The sequence below is a fragment of the Chamaea fasciata genome, unplaced genomic scaffold (genome assembly GCF_029207755.1).
Source record: "Chamaea fasciata isolate MVZ Bird 193981 ecotype frontalis unplaced genomic scaffold, bChaFas1.0.hap1 SCAF_7, whole genome shotgun sequence".
Classification (NCBI taxonomy): Eukaryota; Metazoa; Chordata; class Aves; order Passeriformes; family Sylviidae; genus Chamaea; species Chamaea fasciata.
In genome coordinates, this window is record NW_027094092.1 from 26,021,780 (window position 1) to 26,042,237 (window position 20,458).

Here is a 20,458-nt window from a genome sequence, read left to right on the forward strand (position 1 = left end):
ACTACCTTGCTTTGATGCTTGGTCTTCAGCTACTTGATGGACTTTTTTACTGCTGCCACCACTAAGCCCTCCTTGGTGGCTGTGGATAAGAGGACTGACAGCCAAACTTGGCCTGATGTTCTGTCCCATTTTTGGGCTGTGAATATTTTATATAGACAGAAAAATGCACAGACAAATATCATGCCCAGGCCAGATTTTCAAACTGCTCTGTGCTAATCCATTCCCATCACAGTAATCACAGTCAAGAAGAGAGAAAGACCACTCTACAACAGGCCTAAGTTTATAATAAGTCTGGCCCATAATTCACCAGGATGTCTAAAGAAATTCATTAATGCCTCTGCTATGCCTCTGTGAGTTACACACAACCCGCACCAGAAGGTGGATACTCTGTCATTCAAACTTTAATCCTTTGATCTCTCCTACTCATCAAGTGTATGAAATGATGAGAGAGATCCTTTTTAGAGGGTTATTGGATTTAGTTTGCTCTTTTAAAGAAAAATGTGTAGGCTCCTGGTCTATCTACTGTAATGCTTTATTAAACCACTTATAACTACCATCTGTATTTACACCACTGCTGCTAACACAGACATAGACCCACATGCTGCAGCTCTATTTTGATGTTTTAAACACTGCTTTAAAAATTCTTCCTGATTTTTAGCTTCCTGATACATTTTGTGGGTTATCTACCATTTCTGGTCAAAAAAGATTTACCTCCAGAACTTCAATTTACTAACTATTAGCAGTGAAACTGATAGAAAAGGTCAGCTATTAGTTTTCCTGCTCATATATCTCTGATGGAAGAAAAAGGCAAGGGACATCTACTGGTAAAGATGGTTATCTTCCTTAGAGAAAGAGAACAGAGACATCTGAGAGCAGGGGTGGGGGTGGTGACTCATAAGCAGCTGCCGCTGGAGAGCTCAGTGCCTAGCTGCCACAGAAATCCCCTGAGCACAAATGACACTGGGCATTGAAAGCTCAGTTCTTTTGGATGTTACAGCAGTGGGAAAAAGTCCTCCTGACTACCGAAAACTTTGGACTAAGTCCTCCAAGTAGAAGTCTGTGCAAGTGCTCTTGGCAACCAAAGTTTTGACACTGAGTAGGAAAACTGGTGCTCAGAAAGAAAATTTCTGCAAAAGGGAAATGGCTGCATACATTGCAGGGGAGGCAATGGCAACATGCTCAGAGGAGGGCAGCCCCTGTAGCACCAACGGTGCTGCTGCCTGGAGAGCTGCTGAGGTAAACATTTTCCATTTGTGTTTTACACAGGAATCTTATGACAGCCATTGTTCTAATAAGAACCACAACATTTTTTTCGTTTAAGCATTTGTTATCCCAGTCTGAAAGCAGAATAAAAATTGGCTCCCATGCCACAACACTGGCCTGTCACCAACTATCTCACCTTTTGGCACACTTTTAGACAGGTCTCCTAACTCCTGCTCTGAATGAGACACATTGATTTCAAATACAAAACACTGCACAGCTCTCCTCAGGTAACCTACTAGGGTCTCCCACAGAGTACATCAGGTATAAACTTTCTTTCTCGTTTGTTTCTATTAGGAATCATGGCCCATCATTGGGAATTTAACATTCAGTCATAAAAAGCATGAAAGACTTGGCCACTCACTATAAAACAGATTCCTTTTCAAGTGAAGACTTCCAAAGATCCTTAAAACCACGAAAAGTTTTTTGAGATTTCTGAGATTTTCTGGAATAAATTTTCAAACAGAGTTTTTAATCCTACTGAATTGGAGTTTTTCCTTATTTCTGAGTTAATTGCATAGTTGCTGCCAGAAAGACCTCTTTCATACAAGTTAATGCAGAATTAAAAGCAAAGTCCAATTTAAAAATATCATTTAAAATAAACCAATACTATTTACACAGTTATGTGACAGCATCTGCCAGCTCTAGCTTTTGGAGAAATATTGAATGAAACATTACAGTCATTATCATAACTATGTTCTCTTGATGCCACAGGTTCACATTTACATGCACAAGAAAATGACACAGCCCCCAAAGAAATTTGTATTCCAAGAAGAGCAGTTTTTATTTCTCTAGAATAAAATATATTTTAGATATTTGTGCAAATCCACCTCCTTTGTCTGCTTTTGCTCTTCACAGTATAATAAGCTCCACAGATTTTGCCCCTCACTGCCTGCCATGGGCTTGCTGCTGAGATTGCAGGAACACCACAGAAAATCTTTCTGTTTTAACCATGTACTAAAAGTCTGAATCATTATCGGTTTTAAAAAACCTTGACTTAAAGCATGTAAGCAAGCCCAAACTATCTGCCGAGACAGAGAAGAATAAGGTTTGATTTGACTTAATTCTGATAAAAGTAAATACTAGAAACAATAATGAAAACAATCTGAAATTTGCTTTAGCAAAGTAAGTAAATGGTCTTGATACCATGACTATATAAAGTTCACAGAAATGTTTTGCTATGCTTCATTTCAGTAAAAGTTATAAGAAGGTATCATACTACAATCACAAGAGGAATAAAACACACTGAAGTTGTTTATAAAAAGAAAACATACATTTTTTCTATCATGCAGACATCTCTGTACTATTGGCATCTATCCTCACTACCTATTTGCAAAATTCTAATGTTGAATGTGTTTAAAATTTCCTTCCCCCCCCCCCCCCCGCCTGCTGTCTCCTTGGCATAAGAATATAGTTATCTGATATTGGAAATATATATGGGAAAAAACACAGAGATAAAACTGGTGTTTTTCTGATAACTGCCATAGTTACTTCCTCACACCTATTTCCTCCTGCTTCAAAATTCGCAGTATTGATCTTATCCTGTAAGTATTAGGTGTTAGATCAGAATCTTGCACCAATACAACGTCATCATTTAAGTATTTGCTTATGAAATATTGTCTGAAAAAATTCCTCTAAAATTCCCCATAGTTTCACTGCTAGAAACTTTGCTGGGATATCCAAATTTGACATGCAGTGGACATTAAATTCCCCTTGTTTCCCTCCGGAAAGGGTGGTACCTCTCCTTTTCTAAGAGAGGAAAAAAAAGTGGTTTCTTCTTACATACTTAAATGCTTTGGCTTTTGAAAGCAAGCCTTACTTTTAAAGCTAAAACCCCAGGAATTAACCATTTAGAAATATAGCATAATTTGACAAGCAAGGAAATGAAAACATTAAAATAGAAAAGAACTAAGAAAAACTACACCAAGGGTTTTTTCCAGCTGCCAGACTGACTACAGAATCACAGAATCGACTAGGTTGGAAAAGGCCTTTGAGATCATCAAGTCCAACCTAGCAGAGAAGAAAACCAGCTCTTGGCTCTGAATTTTTGAATCTTCAAAGTGCTGGGCACTATGGCCCTACCATGCAAAGTCTGTAAGCAGTTGCGTGCTGTGTTACCAACAGCACTCTGATGGTTAAAATGAAACTCTTGTAAAGTGCTCGATTAGAGCAGAGTCCTTATCTTCACTGGGCGTGGATCAAGCTGTAGCTGCAGCCTTGGTGACAGCAGGACACAAACAGCTTTCCCACTGTCTTGCAAGTCATCTCTAGGGAGCTGGAACATGGCAGGATGCACACAAAAAGAAATCCATATGGTTTGGTTGAACACAACCTAGATCTCCTGTTTGCAAATGTTCCTAGAATGGAATGCAAATCTTCACCACTCTCCTCCCAGATCCAAAGGATGCGATGTTGACGGCGATAGATGGACACCCTGGATGCTCTGTGTCTCTGTGAGTCGAAGCTGTGCTGTGAGCTGGTATGTTTGTCACAAGGTTGTCAGGGCATACACTTTTTACAGTGCATGTTTCCTGGGAAAGTCCCAAACCAGATCTTGTCCAATGGCTAGAAAGCAATCCCGAAGAGCAAACAGGGTTCACTGACAGAGAGAGGCCAGCCCCAATCTCCATAGGGTGGAAGGGTGGAACAGCTCTGTCTGAATCAAGTGCTTTGATAAAAATTGTTGGTTTTGGGCTTCTTCTAAATTCTCTTACCACCTGGATAGGCATAGCAGTCCAAGGACTGGCAAGTATCAAGGTGATTTTGGAAACCTTGTGATGAGCAGGTGTTAGGCCATCACATGGAGTCTTCCTAAACTCTGGCGTAGATGAGGAGTAATTCTGAAAGACAATTAGCTCTGGACTTAAATCCTTGCGCATGATTTCATTCCCACTAGCTGAATTTTCTCTTCCAGTCAGCACAGCTGGGGACAGCCATATATCTCTGGATAAAGTCTGCTGGGGAAGGCCAGGATACTTGGAGAAAGCCACATGAAATCTTGTGATTTGAAGGGCTGGCGACCCACCCGAAGGGAAACCTTGTTTTGGCTTCTGGGATCGTGTTGGAAGACCAGAGGGAGTTTCAGGCACCTTCTCTAATTGTGGCATGAGCAGATTTGAATGAGCATGACTGCTTCCATGGGAACCTGCTCGAAAAGGCTTTATCATCAAACTGCATGTTGAAATGTAAAGCTTCATTGAAGTGTGGAGGTCTGACATTTGGACATTGCACTGGCTACAGCCTTGTTGGTGTGGCAGTGAATCACAAGTTTCCAGGGATGCATGCAGATTTTTGCTGTGAAGCAGAGAAGCAGCTGGAATAGCAGACAGATCAACGTTTAGGCGTGATGTCCAGCTTGACGGAGCTTTGCAGGAAAGAACATCTGAGGGCAAAGATAGAGCAAGCTTCAAGGGATCAGTTTTTCCAGGGGAAATATGATGAACACTTTTTCCTCTTTTTGAATATTGCTTGTAAGATGTAGATGTTGACTGAGTGCCAGACTTCTCATCTCCATGGTCCCTAGGATCCTTGCAAGTACCAGAACACGTGGATGTCTCATCAGAAGGACTGACACAGTGAGTAGTGCTCCCAAATCCTTTCCTCTGGTCTGTATGCACCAGGATAACATCTAGCCTTGAACAGTAAGACACACTGCTGGGTGGTGAGATGGCATTTCCTGAAGCAAGCTTGGCAGCTGACTGACCAGTGGGAGGATGCCAAGCTGGCACTGGCATCCTTTGAAAAGGCCTGTCCTGCACAGCAGATTCAAAAGGAGTAGGTGGGGTTGCTCTACAGGAAGAGAGCAGCATTTCCACAGTGGAGACGTAGGTTGCAGATGAAGGTTTCCAGCGATGGTCCCTGTATGACATTCTGAAGCTTAGTCCTAAAAGATGCAAAATTCAAAGCCACAGAAGCTTGCCTTTCCCACTGTGCTTAAAACCAAGCCCTAATCCTTTTTCCTTTGGCACTGGAAATTTCCATTCTTCCTCTGAAGCAAAGGAATGAGAGATGAATAAACATTCTCCAGGAAGAAAAATATGAACAAAAAAATTCCACATTCAAAATAAAAAATCTCAGCTCTTCTAAAACTGCTACCACCTCTTGTCATGTCTGCAAAGCGATATGAGTGTGGGATGGGCTGGAAGATAAATTACGGAGCATACGGCTCTGCTCCCTGAGTGTTCTGACAGTGAGACTGCAGACAGAGTAGGAGGGAGCCAAAAGTGCCTGCCAGAGACAGCCTGCAAATTCGCTGTTATTTCATCTGTGGAAAAAAGAAAAGCAGCTAACTTGAGCAATGGATCTGCTGCTGTGAAAAGATCAGAACAGAGCAGAGAGTATTGGACACAGTTTCTGCTCAAATCAAAAATTATTTTTTCCTTCTTTTCCTTTTTTGGCTGTTAATTGTCTGCATTCTGCATGACGAGATCTCCGTTTGCAGCTCTTACAAGAGAATCGCACAGAAGTTCCAACTGATGGCACAACCAAATTCATAAAAAATTAAAAAGATAGATATTTGCCTAATTTTCTCCACATGTGCTCTATTTTTCTTTACACAGAACAATGGTAGATGATATTCTGCAGAAATCCTTTGAAGGCTTAAGTAACTTGGATGAAATAGAAGATGCTGGCTTAAAGTCAAACCTGTCACGGTGGCACAGACAGCAAATGAAAGAGCAATTCTCAGTAGTAGTTCTTAGTTTAAAATACTCCTCTGTTACCTTCTTCCTTCCCCTGTTTCTTGCTTCTGGTATATGGCATATGAAGTACTGGCAAAACGGGATTGAAAAATTATGACCCGCTTCCTTACACAGACGTTTTGCAGACGTAAGAAATTAAATGCACGTAACTGAGCCTTGACTCAAATGGAAAAGTCAGAAGAAATGCAAAGGGTGGAGACATTGCTTCTATTTGTTTGCCTGATAGGAATCCTTTTTGAATGTGTGTTTCCTTTTGTCCTTTCTGAAAGCAGCAAATGATGAAATTCCCATTGGGAAGATGGTTTGAGTCTTCAGTTGACGCCCTGGCTGAGTTTTTTTAAAAAAACATTTTTGAAAAAACTGCTTTCCTATCATCCTGCTTGTCTGTATCACTATGCAGCCACATTTTAACTCTGTATAGTAGTAACAGAGTCCAATCCAAAAGGAATAGATTTCTCTTCCAAGAGTTCTTCAACTGCAGGAAAGTGAAATCCAAGTAGTGACTAAGGAACATCACTACACTGTCAAATTTTTTATTTTTATCTACATGGCAGATGGTGGCAGCTGCAAAAGACAGCTTGACTGAAATGTGTGGTCTGTGTGAAGAGCTGTTGGAAGGGGCAGCCGAGTATCCACACTTCACTGTTCCACCTTCTGGCTGCTTAGTGTCAGTGAGCAAAACTGAGCACCAGACTCCTTGGAAGTTCATAGAGAGGATACTATGGGGAAAAGACTCTGATAACAGAACTGCACTTCATGGTCCTCAAGGTCACAATCTTCATTCTCAGGCTTTGCTTTGGCTGAAGAAACTTGGGGTTTCTGATCCCACCAGGAGAATTTACCTCGCCTCTGATGAACACACACCCCTTTTGTGGCAGTCTACGTTACAGCCTGTGGCAATGGCAAATTTACCTGAACAAAGAAGTAATATGAAGTGCCATTTACCTGTAGAGAAAGTGCTGGTGCCATACCAGAAATGCCAGGTGCATTACACTTTCATGTATGAATAATACAGACTTTTGTAACCAGGACTCACAACTGAGGGGCACAAAACCACCTACTAACAGTAGCTTCCTACACATTTACCCTTGCATTACATATATCAAAGCAGATGCTGTAGTGATAATGCCTCTGTGTGTTGGCTGATATCAATTTGATGAAAAGAGAAAAAATACAGTGGCCAAACTTTTGTAGAATTTATATTTTCCCTGATAAGCTCCTATGCAGGAACTTAACAATGATGTACCACTGCTTGGTAAGGAATTGAGATAGACATAATGCAAGTCATGTAATTTGCTATATAAGCAACAAATAGTGGGCAGAACTATGTCATGTTTTACTCCAGAAACCTGAACGTAGGTGAAACTCTCTGCTTCATGTCACAAACTCCAGAATGCAGGTCACACTTACCAAAAGAGCCAATTATAAGGAATTATGCAGACATGCATTTCCTTCAAGGAAGGAGTAACAGAAAGCTCCAGGCCCATGTGCCACAAAGGGTTAAACATCACTGCATGGCACCGCTCAGTGTCAGTTTCCAAAAGGATTTAGTGCCAGTGGCAAAGTGCTGGTGGAAAACAGAGCTCAGTGGGAAATGAGAGCCATTATATTTTGCTGTCAGTGTTCTTGGAGAATTAAGATTTTTTTTCCTTAATTAAAAATGACCCAGAGGTGCAACCTCCTCCAGTGTTGCATCAATCCTTCAGTTTGGCAACCTGTAACCCACTGATGTGTTTTGCATGCCAAGTCCCAGTACAACTGCAGCAATCTATCAATTCATGAATTTGCAGAGTGACTGCACTCTGTCTTGTAATTGCAAATGCCAGGCCTCGAACTGGAACCTTTAAAAATAGTTACATGAATCAAAGAAAGTGCAAGAAAGACAAAATATAATTCAATAATGGTGAAAAAAAATCTATTTCAAGAGCTGCAAAATTCTGATAATAAAAACAACTTTCTGTCTCCCTGCATTGATTATATTTGCCCTCTTTTTTTCATGAGAGGGCCTTTTTCACTAGCTTGTTTTCCTAAACTGCATCTAACATAAGGTAATACTCCTTACAAACTCTTTCATTGGTGTTCTACACACTCATATCAACGCCTTTGCAGACCTGAGAAGTCAATACACTTTCCTGGATTAACTCACATTGCTGACATCCATTTTCCACTAGTTGCATTTTTCCAGCATAACTCCCAGCCTGAGGTGAGAATTCCAGCAACACCTACAAAGTAAACTTCCTTCAAACTCTCTTTACAATTTCCTTTCTCTTTGAATCCTACAAAATTTGCCAGTGGTTAAGCAGCTGGCATACTGTTTGTAAAGTGGACTAATACTGGACTCTTGTCTCCCTCTTCTGTTGTGATGTTTGTATGTTCCCCCTTATGCATATTTGCAGTGAATTATCTTTCAGGTAAGGATCATCTATTTATTTCTGTTCCACACCTAAGCCCCATGAGAAAGGAGAGCTTCTTGCACATTGCTACAGTCTTCAAGTGATACCACAACGCAAACAATACCAATAAAAGAGACTGCATTTTCTGTACACAGGCACAAGGATTTCAAGCTGTAGCTGAACAGTGGTGCCCTTTTTAGTTTGAAAGAGTTTATATGCTTGAAGAGTTTTAACTGCTTATTTCAAGTTAATAATTTTCTCACCTCCTGCGAGTTCAGGAGCATGTCAAGATGATCCCAATCCTTGTAGAACATTTGTTCTTGGTGTATTTTCTCTAGCCATTCCTTCTTCTGTTTCCATGCATTGTATACATTTTTCTTCTCTTCCAACAAAGCCTGCAGCTTCTGCTGAATCTGAACAAAATTTCAAATTAAAAACTTGTGTTGGTCTTTATATCCCATGATCTGGGTAAATTGAGAGAAGAAAGGCTTAAGTGGAGTGGTGGATAATCCCTTTAAATTGCAGCAAAGTTATTAAACAGAAAAAAAATGTAGAACGAGTTCTAGCACTACTGTTTGGGCAGAGAGATATCATAGGTGCCTCATTTCTGTAATGGAGAAGTGTCTCTTACAGCATATACAGCAATCCAAACCAAGAGCAAAGAAAGGTAACTGTTTCTCACGTGTGACTTCTAGAATCAGATCCTAATTTTTCATTATCTTTAGGCATTAAGAGTGCTATTATAGCACTTCAAATTTTTATGCAACAGATACTAAAATATAAACTATCAACACAGCATATTCTTCTAGTCCGTGAATTCATGCCACGAGGTTAGATTTCATATAACTTCAGCTATCAAATATTGTATATCCACAGGCCAGCTATGAATGATTTTTTCCTACCTTTTTCTACAGGCAAAGGACTTTACAGTCAGCAAGATTTCTAGTTACCACAGTCATACATGCAATATGCAGCAAATTTTCAGGAAATAGCTTGATGAGATGGGAGAGTAACTTGCCCAAACTCTGCATTTTTCTGAAAGTACTCAAGAGACATGTTAATGAATTATCAGGGCAGAAATGAACTGGTAGGTACTGGAAAAGAAATAAATGCTGTGAGAATCTTAGAATATATTTGTCTTGAGTAAACTGACATTTTGATTTAAATCTTTCATTTCCAAGGAGTATGTTTTACTAGTCTAATTCTTTTCTATAGGAAATGCTTCAATCAATCTTTAAACTCTCTCATATGTTTGAGTGTTTTCATTCTTTGGTTGGCAGGATTTTGTCCAGATTGTTCCGGTGTGGGTATACCACTGTAATACAAAGTGCAGCATTTGTGTGAAAATCCAGTTTGGGAAGTTGGTAGAATTGACTCCATGGCTCAAAACATGGTGAACTTCATGAAAAGCTCCAGCTGTGCTGCAGGGGTCCTTCAGGAGATGCCTCCACACATCTGCTACTGAAGTTAAAAATGGAGCAGATGTTTTTGTGCCCAAGGTAGGTAACATACTGAGGCAAATGTACAGGGACAAGTGAGTGTACACGTTTTTGTATCTCACTGTGTGATACCATATAGAATCATAGTTACATTGAGGTCCAGTGCTGAATAAGTATGACTGCACTTGGAGGAGTTTCAATTACCTCTTTTGATGGCATTTCCTCATCTTGCAAGAGGGCCTGTCCCAGCTGTACAACATGATCGTATTTCTCTTCTCGTGCTTCGATCTCTGCCAGGAGCTGCTGATGCTGGGTGAGTCTCAGGCTGCTGGTAGATATGTCCCGAATAGACTCCTTGGCTCTCATTTCCCTTATTATTTCTGCTGTCCATAAGAAATAGTCCCACACCTGGAACCCAAGAAAATATGAAAATTGAGGTTAGGGCTCAAGCTTAGGTTAGCAGGCAGGAAAATCTTAGGCTGACTCTTCAACTTTAAGTGAATAATAGGTAATAAAATCATAGAAAAATAAAATATTTCATTAGTGCTTGCAGTACTTCTGTGAATTTTATAAGGGTAGATTCCAACTGCAGGAATTCCTATACACTGTGTTACATGGTTTGCAGTATCATAATCATACTGTCATATCACATCAGTGACAGCATATAATTTATTGCCCTTTATTCCATCTTTCTTAAAGTATTTTCTGATGTTATTCCTTCATAAAGGATAAACCAGTATCATCCTACATTTCTGTGAAAACTTTAGCCAATATAAGTGTGTTTGAAAATTAAGTTATGCACATATTCTAAAATGAGAATGAAAATTTTCAGGTGAAAAACAAATGCACTCTAATAGAAGTGGAAAAAGGTAAATCACAGGTCAGAAGAAATTGCATAAGCATATCAGGCATACAGATTCAGCTCTTGGTTTGTGGAACTATAGGATTGAGATTGGGAGGAACAAGTATTTCATGCTAGTTTGCTTTCAAAATCTGATGAATAAATATAGTTGCAATAACTTAAAATGTCCAAAGCAACTACGAGCATGCAAATGCTAAAACAAATCCCTGAGGGTTATTTTTTAACTGTGATGGAAGAAAACTGTGCAAGTAAAAATAATTAGATGTTCTCTGTATGTCTTTTTCTTCATTTGAGTCTATACCGTCAACACTCACTTACTTCAGGCATTTCATTTGAATCTGCCGTAGGACTTTGGCTCCTATGTTTCAGCTGGTAAAAACAGGACTGCGAGGGATATACAAGGGATTATATATGATAACTAAATTTTGTTATAATTTAACTATGTCTGGAGTAGTTGATTCAATTTTTAGGTAATAAATGGTCTTTCAGATTTAGAAAATGTATTTTAAAATACTATTATTTCTAGTAAGTACTGAGAAAAAGTTCTCTTTTATTGAAGAAAACTAAAAATTTTCTTTTAAATGGTTGCTGGCATTTTCACTGAAGGAAACTATGTAATGGAAATAGATTCTTGGCTGCTCCAGTTTACCCATACATATTTGTTCATATCATCAAAATCTTGTAGAGACAGCCAGGAAAAAGAATTCAGAAAAGAACAACAAAAAACTGGCTAATTTGGAGTCCTGACTTCAGGCTTTAAAGCCAAGATACTGCTTTTTTAAAGCCAGTGAGCACAGCTACTAAATGAGTCTTTAAAAAGACTGTGGTCCATTTAAAGGGGCCCATGGTAGTGCACATGTGTTGGCATAATTTCCTTTTGTAGAATTAATTCATTCACACAGCTGGATGTCACTGTAGATACTGACATTGCCTTTGGCACGAATGTCTAAAACTCCCCAAGATTTTGAGCTAAGCATTAGGAAAAAATCCATAAGCCTCAGGATATATAATGCAATGGAACAAGTCAAGAGCCAATAAGAGGTTACTGGTCTGCCACTTCCAGCAATATTTAAGGATAGAGTAGGCATCAGTCTGCAGGAAACTCCTAAGCAGAGCCTGACTCCAATTGTGCAGATCCTAGCACAAACTTCAGAATAAGAGCCTCAGATTATTCAGAAATACTTTGAGTCTGTGTCTGCTCTCATCTTCCTTGTCTAAGTTCCGTGGAAGATTTGAAGCCCTCTGCCGTGCTGTATGTTGTCACTTAGGCCCAGCTCTGCTATTTAATCACATTAAAATCTTGATGGGGTGTAAAGAGATACACTAGACGATTGTGCAGAATTCTCATTTTATGGAAATTGATTTTTTTGTTCGTTTGTTTCACTTAGTCTGTGCATAATTCTTTAATGAAAAAGCTTTGTGGATTGCACATGAACAATATAATGAAAAAACTACACTGAACAGCTATGACAAACATTAAGTTTGTGCACCTCTTGGCACAGCTGAAAGAGGAAAGGTAGTAAAGTTGCCTCTCTGCATTCAGCAGTTTGGGTGATATTCTGCAGCAAAGCTGCTCTAACCTACTCTAGAGTTTCTGAAATTCTTACAGTTATTAGCCATGGCTGCATGATCCTGCCTTGTCTCATCTGGGCAGGAAGACAGGCATACCTAATTGCAGAACCAGCTCTTCACTTCTTCAGGAATTTTGGTCAGGAAAGGAGGTGAAAATTGAGAGGATTGGGAATACTTTTTGCCATCAGCCTGACTTCAAAGAGACAGGGAGTTGCCTGAGGCATAGTCACTGAGAATATGGTCACATGGCTTTGTCATTTTGTTTTATGATGTTAAGAGTCATGAAGATCAAAGGACACACTGGCAGAGCGAGAAATGAGCTATAGAGTTGTCATTCAGATCACAGGATGCATCACAGATTTCAGACAAAATTCAAAACAAAGGCGTTTTACATCATTCAAGTAATAAAAATTGTTGTCCCCACAGGATGGGGACAACTTAACATTTTCTATCTGAAGTCAAAAACTAAATTTATTATGTAAGCTATGAAGTAAATTGATAAAGACGTGAACTCTGAGTGACTAGATTTTAATTGTCAAATCCACCAAGATCCACCTCCTGATAAAGATGCTTCCAGGCTGAAGACTTCAAGAATCTAATATATGATAGAAGAATACATTCTAAAAGTTTGCCTTGTTCTTCCTATCTCTCCTAGATACTGTTAGAAAGACAGTGGCCAAGTGAACTTGTCACCTACACCAGAAGAATCACACTAATTTTCCCCATCAACAATTCTGCACATGATGATGGAATTTGTAACAGTTAAAAAACAAACCAAGAAAACCCTCAAATTCCCCAAACTGCCATAAACGTAGTTTATATCTAACTATACAATATTTCTTTTTATAGAATATGACAGGTAATGCTGATTTAAATACTTATAAGAGACTTAAAGTGGATTAATTGAATGTGCAGATGCCTCTCATGCTAAAAAAAAGAGAACATGTACATGCTGTTGTACAGATCACAACAACATAAACTTGTATCAAGTTTTTTCCAGGTGAACGTACTCTGGACACTCTTTGCTTCCCACTACAAATGGAAGCAGAATGTGAACTACCAGAGGTATCTTGAATTGACACACTAGCTACACTTGGAACAATTCAAGAATAAAAGAAAGCAAATGTATTCTTGAAATCTACATTAGCAACTCCCTTCATGATCTAAGGGGATACTCTTGCTGGTTTAGCACCTGCAGAGTTTGCAGCATTAATCTACTGATCTGCAGAGGTGTAGCTCAAGTGCCTTCACTGAGACTACTGACATTTGCAAAATATTCCATGGCAAATCACAACTCAGCGACCTGCTGAGTTCTTTGGAGACAAAGCTACTGTGCATTGGTGATTATGATGCTATGCTGATATATCCATGTCACTGTTTGAGCAGCTTGAGAGGTTAGTGCAAAAATCAGTGAGTTGTACTTGATACATTCCATGAGGTAAGTTAACCAAGGGTTATTGCATGCCCTGAGAAAGAGAGAACAAACTTTAGTGCATTATAAATGGGAGATTAACATCTCTCTTTGCCACTCTTACTCGGTGGAAATTGCAAAGTCTTTGAAAAGATTACTGCTACTCCGGCAAAGCAGTGACCACTTCTGACAGCTGACAATTATTCCTTACACCTCTGCATGGAAGCTTCTAGTCTTATAGAAGGTAAAAAATCCTTATCCTATAAAAAGATCCTTTTTAAATATCTACAAGCACTAAATGCTTGATTGATAACACAGAGAGCACTTGCAGCCTTTTCCAGCTTGGAAGTACACCTCTGATTCACAGGCACTGCAGGCAACCTTTCCCTTGAGTAGTGAGGGACAAAGAGCAGAAGTGCTTACATGTGCCTGAAACTCATAAAGCTTGTAGGCTTGTTCCAGGAGTCTCCTGCGCTGTTCCACTTTGGACTTCAGGGCCTTCCAGTTGGTCACTATTGCCTGCTGCTTTGCCTTCAGGTCTTCCACCTGCTTCTTGGAGCAATGGGGCAGCACGTGGTCTGCAGAGTGGATCAGCTCCTGCAGCTGCCCACAGGGGATGAAAGAAGAGGGTAAGAAGGAGAGCATCATGGAGATTCTGCTTATATTAGAAAAGTTCTGAGAAGGGCTATCATTTCTGTACATGAAAATACAATTCAAGCAACATTTTCTAACTTTTCTCATATTAAACAAAAAAAGTCTATAGTGTCTGTTCTGTGGAGTAATAGTGACACCCAGTGTTTGCCAAGGCTGATCACAACAGTGATTTTTTCGGAGGCAGAATTTGTTTTCCCTTTTTACTATATCGTTTATTATATGAATAACGAAAATAGTGTTACGTTAGCTATTATAATGCAAGTAATGGCCAACCATTCCTTTTCTTTCCTTGTTGACCATATAGCTTAACTGTGACTACCTTCTCTTCATGCATGTCTCATGCATTTTCATTGTTAAAAGTAACGAGAAGCTGATGGGATCAATTCTAGTGTTACTGCCCCAAGGCCAAAATATTTGAGGCCACTGATAAGTAGTACTGGGATAACTTCAGTAATCTCAGTATAAATCATGCTGTGTTTTACACTGTATGTACTGCTGTATATACTATTACAGGTATCAAACAAAGGAGTGAAAACTCATACTAGTTTTATGGGTTTGTTGAAGCCTATCAAGTCTTCCATATACAAGGTAGTTCTCCTCACGAGCTAAAATTTTAACATATTTGTATTGTGAGCCCTATCCTTTTTTCTCACAGTCCATTTTGTACCAATATTAATTTTCTCTGCACATAAAACTGATTCTGGATTTTTCCTTGTAATCACTTGGAACACTTTGAAGAAGACAATAAGCATATCACAAAGCCTGGCATAATCCTGCATTTCAAACCATGATCAAAAATATCCCTGTGAATCACTTCAATAGTCAGTAGTTGTTACAGTATGTGCCTTATCTGAAAAGCTTTTATTACCTACTTTGTGAGACCTTGAACATATAAAAAGCCCAGAAAACTAAGGAAAATCCATGGAGATTTCCAGGCTTTCTGTGAGAGACGGTAATAATTTGCTTCACATATGAAATTATTTTTATGCCTATCTTGGAAACTTGAACTTTGGCTGCACATTGAAGACCACAAATGACTGTCATTACCTGCTGCTCATTCCCAGAGAGCTCGTGCTCCAAGGCCACATGGTTCCGGAGCTGGGTTTGCACACCTGTCATGTCCTTAGCAACATCATCTGGAATGCTCTTGGACTTCTCCTAGAAGGAAGAAATCAGAGAAAGCATTGGCTTTTTCCCACTTCCATGCAAAACTCACTACAAGCTTACATTAAATAATTCTGGGTACTGTAACTCATACTGCACACTTGAGGACATTCTGAGTTACTCAACTATGACAGCTAAAAGGAAGCCAGAAAAATCTCTCCTTGTAACTCACTTCTAAATATCTTATTGGCTAAACTCCTCAAATGGACAGTTAGAAATGAAGGTTTGTGTCTTTCCGTGATCAGATAATACAAGAGGATATCTTACAGGCTTTATGTTGGGAATCAATCTTGAATACCTACTGCAGTGACACTGAATTCTTAAAAGTAGCATTAGCAAGCAACAGGTGGTTGAAATACAGGTGGTCTTCCTGTGAATCACCTTTAGATAAAATTTTAGCTATAGATGCACAAGAAGATGCACTGTAAAGATGAGAGAAATGGAGGGACCATTACATAAATGGAAACTTAAACAGTTTTTTTAAATTCAGTAAATGTTCTGAAGGGATTTAGTTGTTACCCAGACATGCACTGGAAATGCATGCAAAAAGAAAAGGCATTTCAGCTGGACAACATCACTGTCGCTAAAATTATTAGAAATTTTTTCCAGGTCAGTTTAGGGAAAATTAACAGAACATTTCTTACCGCTGAAGAACTGCATTTCTGCAACAGAATCACAGGCTAGTTTGGGATACCAACCATGTGTCTTGGTAAGGTGCCATAGAAGGAGATGCATGTTGTAGTTGCCTATACTATGATGGCACTGGAGCTGGTGACTAAAGCAAGATCTTCTAGTACAGTGCTCCTGTGAGAATAGCCTTTCCCTGACAGGCTTCTGACCAGGGTACACAGGAAGGGATGGATGAGATGACTGCTCTCCCTCTGGTGTGAAGCTATTAACAAGATACAGTGCAAGAAGGGTGTAGTAGTTGCCTGGACCAAACTTAGCATGAGGATAAAATGACAGCTGGTCTGTGAAGTGTTTCTGAACCCTTACTTGTCACTGTCTCAGCATTAACTACTTCATCATTGAAGTTAAATAAGCACCAGGTTCTGAAAATCCCAGCTGGTAAATGGTGAAATATTGTGTTTGATTTTCTCTTCATGACAGGGGAAGAAAACAGGAATAACATGGTTGAATAGGGCAGCCTCTGCCAGCACAAACAAGTAGGAAATTCATTGCATGTAATCAAACAAAGCCTTGTTGCCTTGCAAACAGTGGAACCCCTTGGATTGCTGCCTCCTGTAAACATTTGCATTAGGGAAACCACACCTCTCATTACAGCAAGGATGTGGTTTCTTTGTGAAATTCTTCAGGATATTCAGATAAAACAGAAGGCTGAAGATTTTTGGGGGGGACTTCTCCCCCGTAGTTTTCATGCTGGGACCGTTTGAAATTATTGCCAGTACTGGGCACTGGAATGAGAGGAAAAGATTTTTGGCTCAGCTTTTCATGTCAGGTCACATGACTGCCTGAGAGCCTTCCAGGCTAATGGTCACTGTAATCCAAACAAATGCCTTTTTCACAGGAGAGCTCTTCAGCACACAAAACTACAACGCTGTACAAAGAACCGCCATGGTAAGGCAGTAGTTTCCTAGGCCTGATGACTGCAAATAACATCACTCTATGCATTGCACTGTGAGGGTCCTTGGTTCAAGCCCTGATCTTCTCAGCTTTTCCCACAGATCAGCAACTCCAGCTCCACCTGGTTTCATCAATGGTTCTCATAAGGTAACCAGTCAAATGTCTATGGATTACCCAGATTTTTCTTAATGCTATGAGTAATCACATTGACTTCTTACTGAGAATTCTTTTGAAGTCAGCAGTAAGAATGCTGAGAATCATAAGAATATTCAATAGAAAAAGCTGAAATAAAGTTTGCATTATATGAGATTTTCCTATTAATTTTTACCTCAATATGGGCCAGAGCATCTGTCAGATCTTGGTAACATTTGTGAATTGCCTCAGCATCTCTCAGCCGCTCACCTCGTAATCTGGTCATTTCCAACAGCTCCTCCCAAGAGTTCCTTCGAGGTAGAATGGGGAAAAGAACCATGTAAAACACTTAAACTAGGAATAAAGGAGACCAACAGTCAGAAGACTGAAAAAAACCCTGTTCTTGCTTACTTTTTAATTCCTGCCTTTAAATTCTATTGGAGTGATTCTCTGAATGGCAGCATGTCTCTCACCCTACTCTGTCCTCCTGTCTGCTCCAGGAACTTAAAGAAATGGTGCTATTTAAGAGTTCCCCCCTCAACTGACTTTTCAGGTTTTATATGCAGTACTTGGAGGACTGAGTCATGGAGTCATAGAATATCCTGAGTTGGAAAGACCTACAAGAATCATTGAAGTCCAGCTCCTAGTCCTGCACAGAACACCCCAAGAATCACACCACGCATCTGATAGCCTTGTCCAAACACTTCTGAACACTGTTGGGGTGATGTGACTGCTTCCCTGGGGAGCCTTTTCCAGTGCCCAAGCACCCTCTGGGTGAAAAACCTTTTCCTAATATCCGACTTAAACCTCCCCTGACTCAGCTTGGTCTTGTCACTGCTCATCACAGAGAAGAGATCAATGTTTGCTCCTCCTCTTCCTCACACAAGAAAGTTGCAGACTGCAATGAGGTCTCCCCTCAGTCTTCTCCAGGCTGAACAGACCAAGTGACCTCAGCCACTCCTCATGTATCTTCCCCTTTGGGCCCTTCACCATCCTCATGGCCCTTCTTTGGACACTCTCTAATAGCTTAATAACTGTATTATATTGTGGTGACCACAACTGCCTGCAGACACACTTCTCCTTTGGACCAGTTTGGACTTATGGCAGAACTAAGAAGCTCAGAACTTTTTAATGTTATTCTGCAGAATGGTCATGAGATTCAAACTCGAAAATAAGACACAATAAAAAGCATCTAAACATCTAAACTGAGACTTTCAGCTGGTGATCCCGTTTCAAAGGGCAGAGGAAGCTGACCTGGTAAAGCACCTCCAAAGCAACATACAAGAAGCCAAAACAGCAAGTAGATGATGTTTATTTTTAAATTAGGCTGAAGGCAACTCTGTATCAGTGAGCAAACCACATAGTTTGCAATTAGAGAATCAGGAGAACATGCCTTATCCTTTCCTGGTTTCTTGTTAATTCCTCCTCCTCTATAGCAAATGGAAAGGACAAAGCATTTTAGACCTAACACAAGGCTCCTACCTTAGTTGTTTCTGCATCTGCCGAATTTCCCAGGACTCAGAATACCCTTGGTTCAGCAAGTTGTCTGCCAGCTGCTGGATAGCCACAACTCTTTTCCCAGATGCTTCCAACTGGTGCCGGAAGGTGTCATATTTGGCACAAAGTTGCTTTGGAAGGGAAAACAAGAAAAACCCTTTTGAGTGCTCTCTTTTTGCAAACATACCTGCTCATCTATCGGAACACAGCCAAGAAACAGATAATAAGCTGATAACACTTGGAGATGGGGAAACTGCAGAGAACAACTGGATTCTACCTTCAAAGACCATGAGGAGCTTCAAACTCTTAGCAAAACATCATGTGGATGGGAGGCAGAAACATTTTTACTGGGGATAGAAACAAACATTCTATGTACAATGAATTTCAGTTATAAAATTATGTGTTATTACTTAATGAATGCAAATGTGTATTCAGTACTGTAAATGGATAATGTAGTCTGCTTTTTAGGACAAAAGCTATTTTGAAATAAATTACAAAAATTAGGATTCTCAATGGCTAGTGATTTGTAACAGGCTGACATTAGATTGATTTCTATGCCATGTGAAGATGCATACCTAGAGAGGTCTGTACGTCAGCAATCACAATTAAAAGAAAGAAAAAAAGAACAAATAAACAAAAAAACGCAACCAAACAAAGAAAATACAAACCCTAAATGGATACCATTCAGAAACATCTAGTTATTAAGAATAGAAAGGATTTGCTCTCTGAAGGTGCTGACATTTTAGCATGAAGTTGTTTCAGACAGCTCAGCTCTCATGGTAACAGGATGCAATGCTGCCTGTTCTTCAGTCCTTCCCATTCCCTTCACCCTTTCCTCTTCCTATTTTCCAGTTATTTATACTTATTTTTTACTCTGTCTTTTAAGTTTTCAAGGACAACCTTGGTATCTGTTTGCAGTGTCACTACATATAGTTTATTTGATTTTTTTTTATCTGTTACTCAAAAAGCTCACCAAAACATGTTCATAATCATTTCCATAGTCTTCAGAGCTGGCTGTTTGTTTCTGCTGAGTGATCCAGTCTTCCAGATCTTCATATTCTCGTAGAAACTCATGCAAGACAAGAGTTTCATCAAGCTTCTTCCCTCTTTTGGGGGAAGGAGACAAGATAATATAATTAATAATTTAAGAGAAGGGTGATCAGTAACTTTCTTCCAATGAATCTCCAAAACTTCTCACCATCAAGACTCATACTCCGTAACAAAAAATCTGACTATTTCTCAGATTTGGAAATTATGATTGTAGGATGACAGTTGTCAACCAGGTCATGCTCATCTCATAGCTGAATTTCTTAGAAGAGCACTGTGCCTATCTGAGTTCTTTCTCTGCTTTGTCTTTGATTTTGGTTGGGGTTTGTTGTTATTGCTTTTGCTGGGTTTTTTCTTTCCATGACAAATAATACACTTTAATTTTTTCCAGATCTCTCCTGATCTGTCTTTCTAAAGATAATTGATTTGCTTGTGAAAATGAGAAGGAAATATTTCCTGAGCATCAGGAAAGCAGATGCTAAGAAAGCCTTTGGATGTAATTGTCATATTGCCTGTTTGGCAGAATTGCTGCAACCTGTTACATATTTCCAATGGTCTAAATTATTTTATAATTCAGCCAGACATGTTACAGGGCTTCCACAGCAAAAAAAAAAAAAAAAAAATCAATTTTCCATCTGCTAGCCTGACATTGTGCAAATGTTCCAGGAAGGAAGAATATGGCTTCCCAGTTTGAGTCACAAACATTCATCACAAGAGATGTAACTTGTTAAGAGTCCAGCCCA

At 39.6% G+C, this 20,458-nt stretch overlaps 1 protein-coding gene across 1 annotated transcript in view; it reads right to left on the reverse strand.

The window, feature by feature from the left end:
- Positions 1-20,458, reverse strand: part of SPTBN5 (spectrin beta, non-erythrocytic 5) — a 92,269-nt gene that overhangs the window by 43,085 nt on the left and 28,726 nt on the right. The window contains 7 exon segments of the mRNA XM_066188091.1: positions 8,617-8,766; positions 9,997-10,200; positions 14,061-14,240; positions 15,339-15,449; positions 17,368-17,482; positions 18,654-18,799; positions 19,642-19,774. Of these exon segments, the coding sequence (XP_066044188.1) occupies positions 8,617-8,766; positions 9,997-10,200; positions 14,061-14,240; positions 15,339-15,449; positions 17,368-17,482; positions 18,654-18,799; positions 19,642-19,774 (1,039 nt within the window).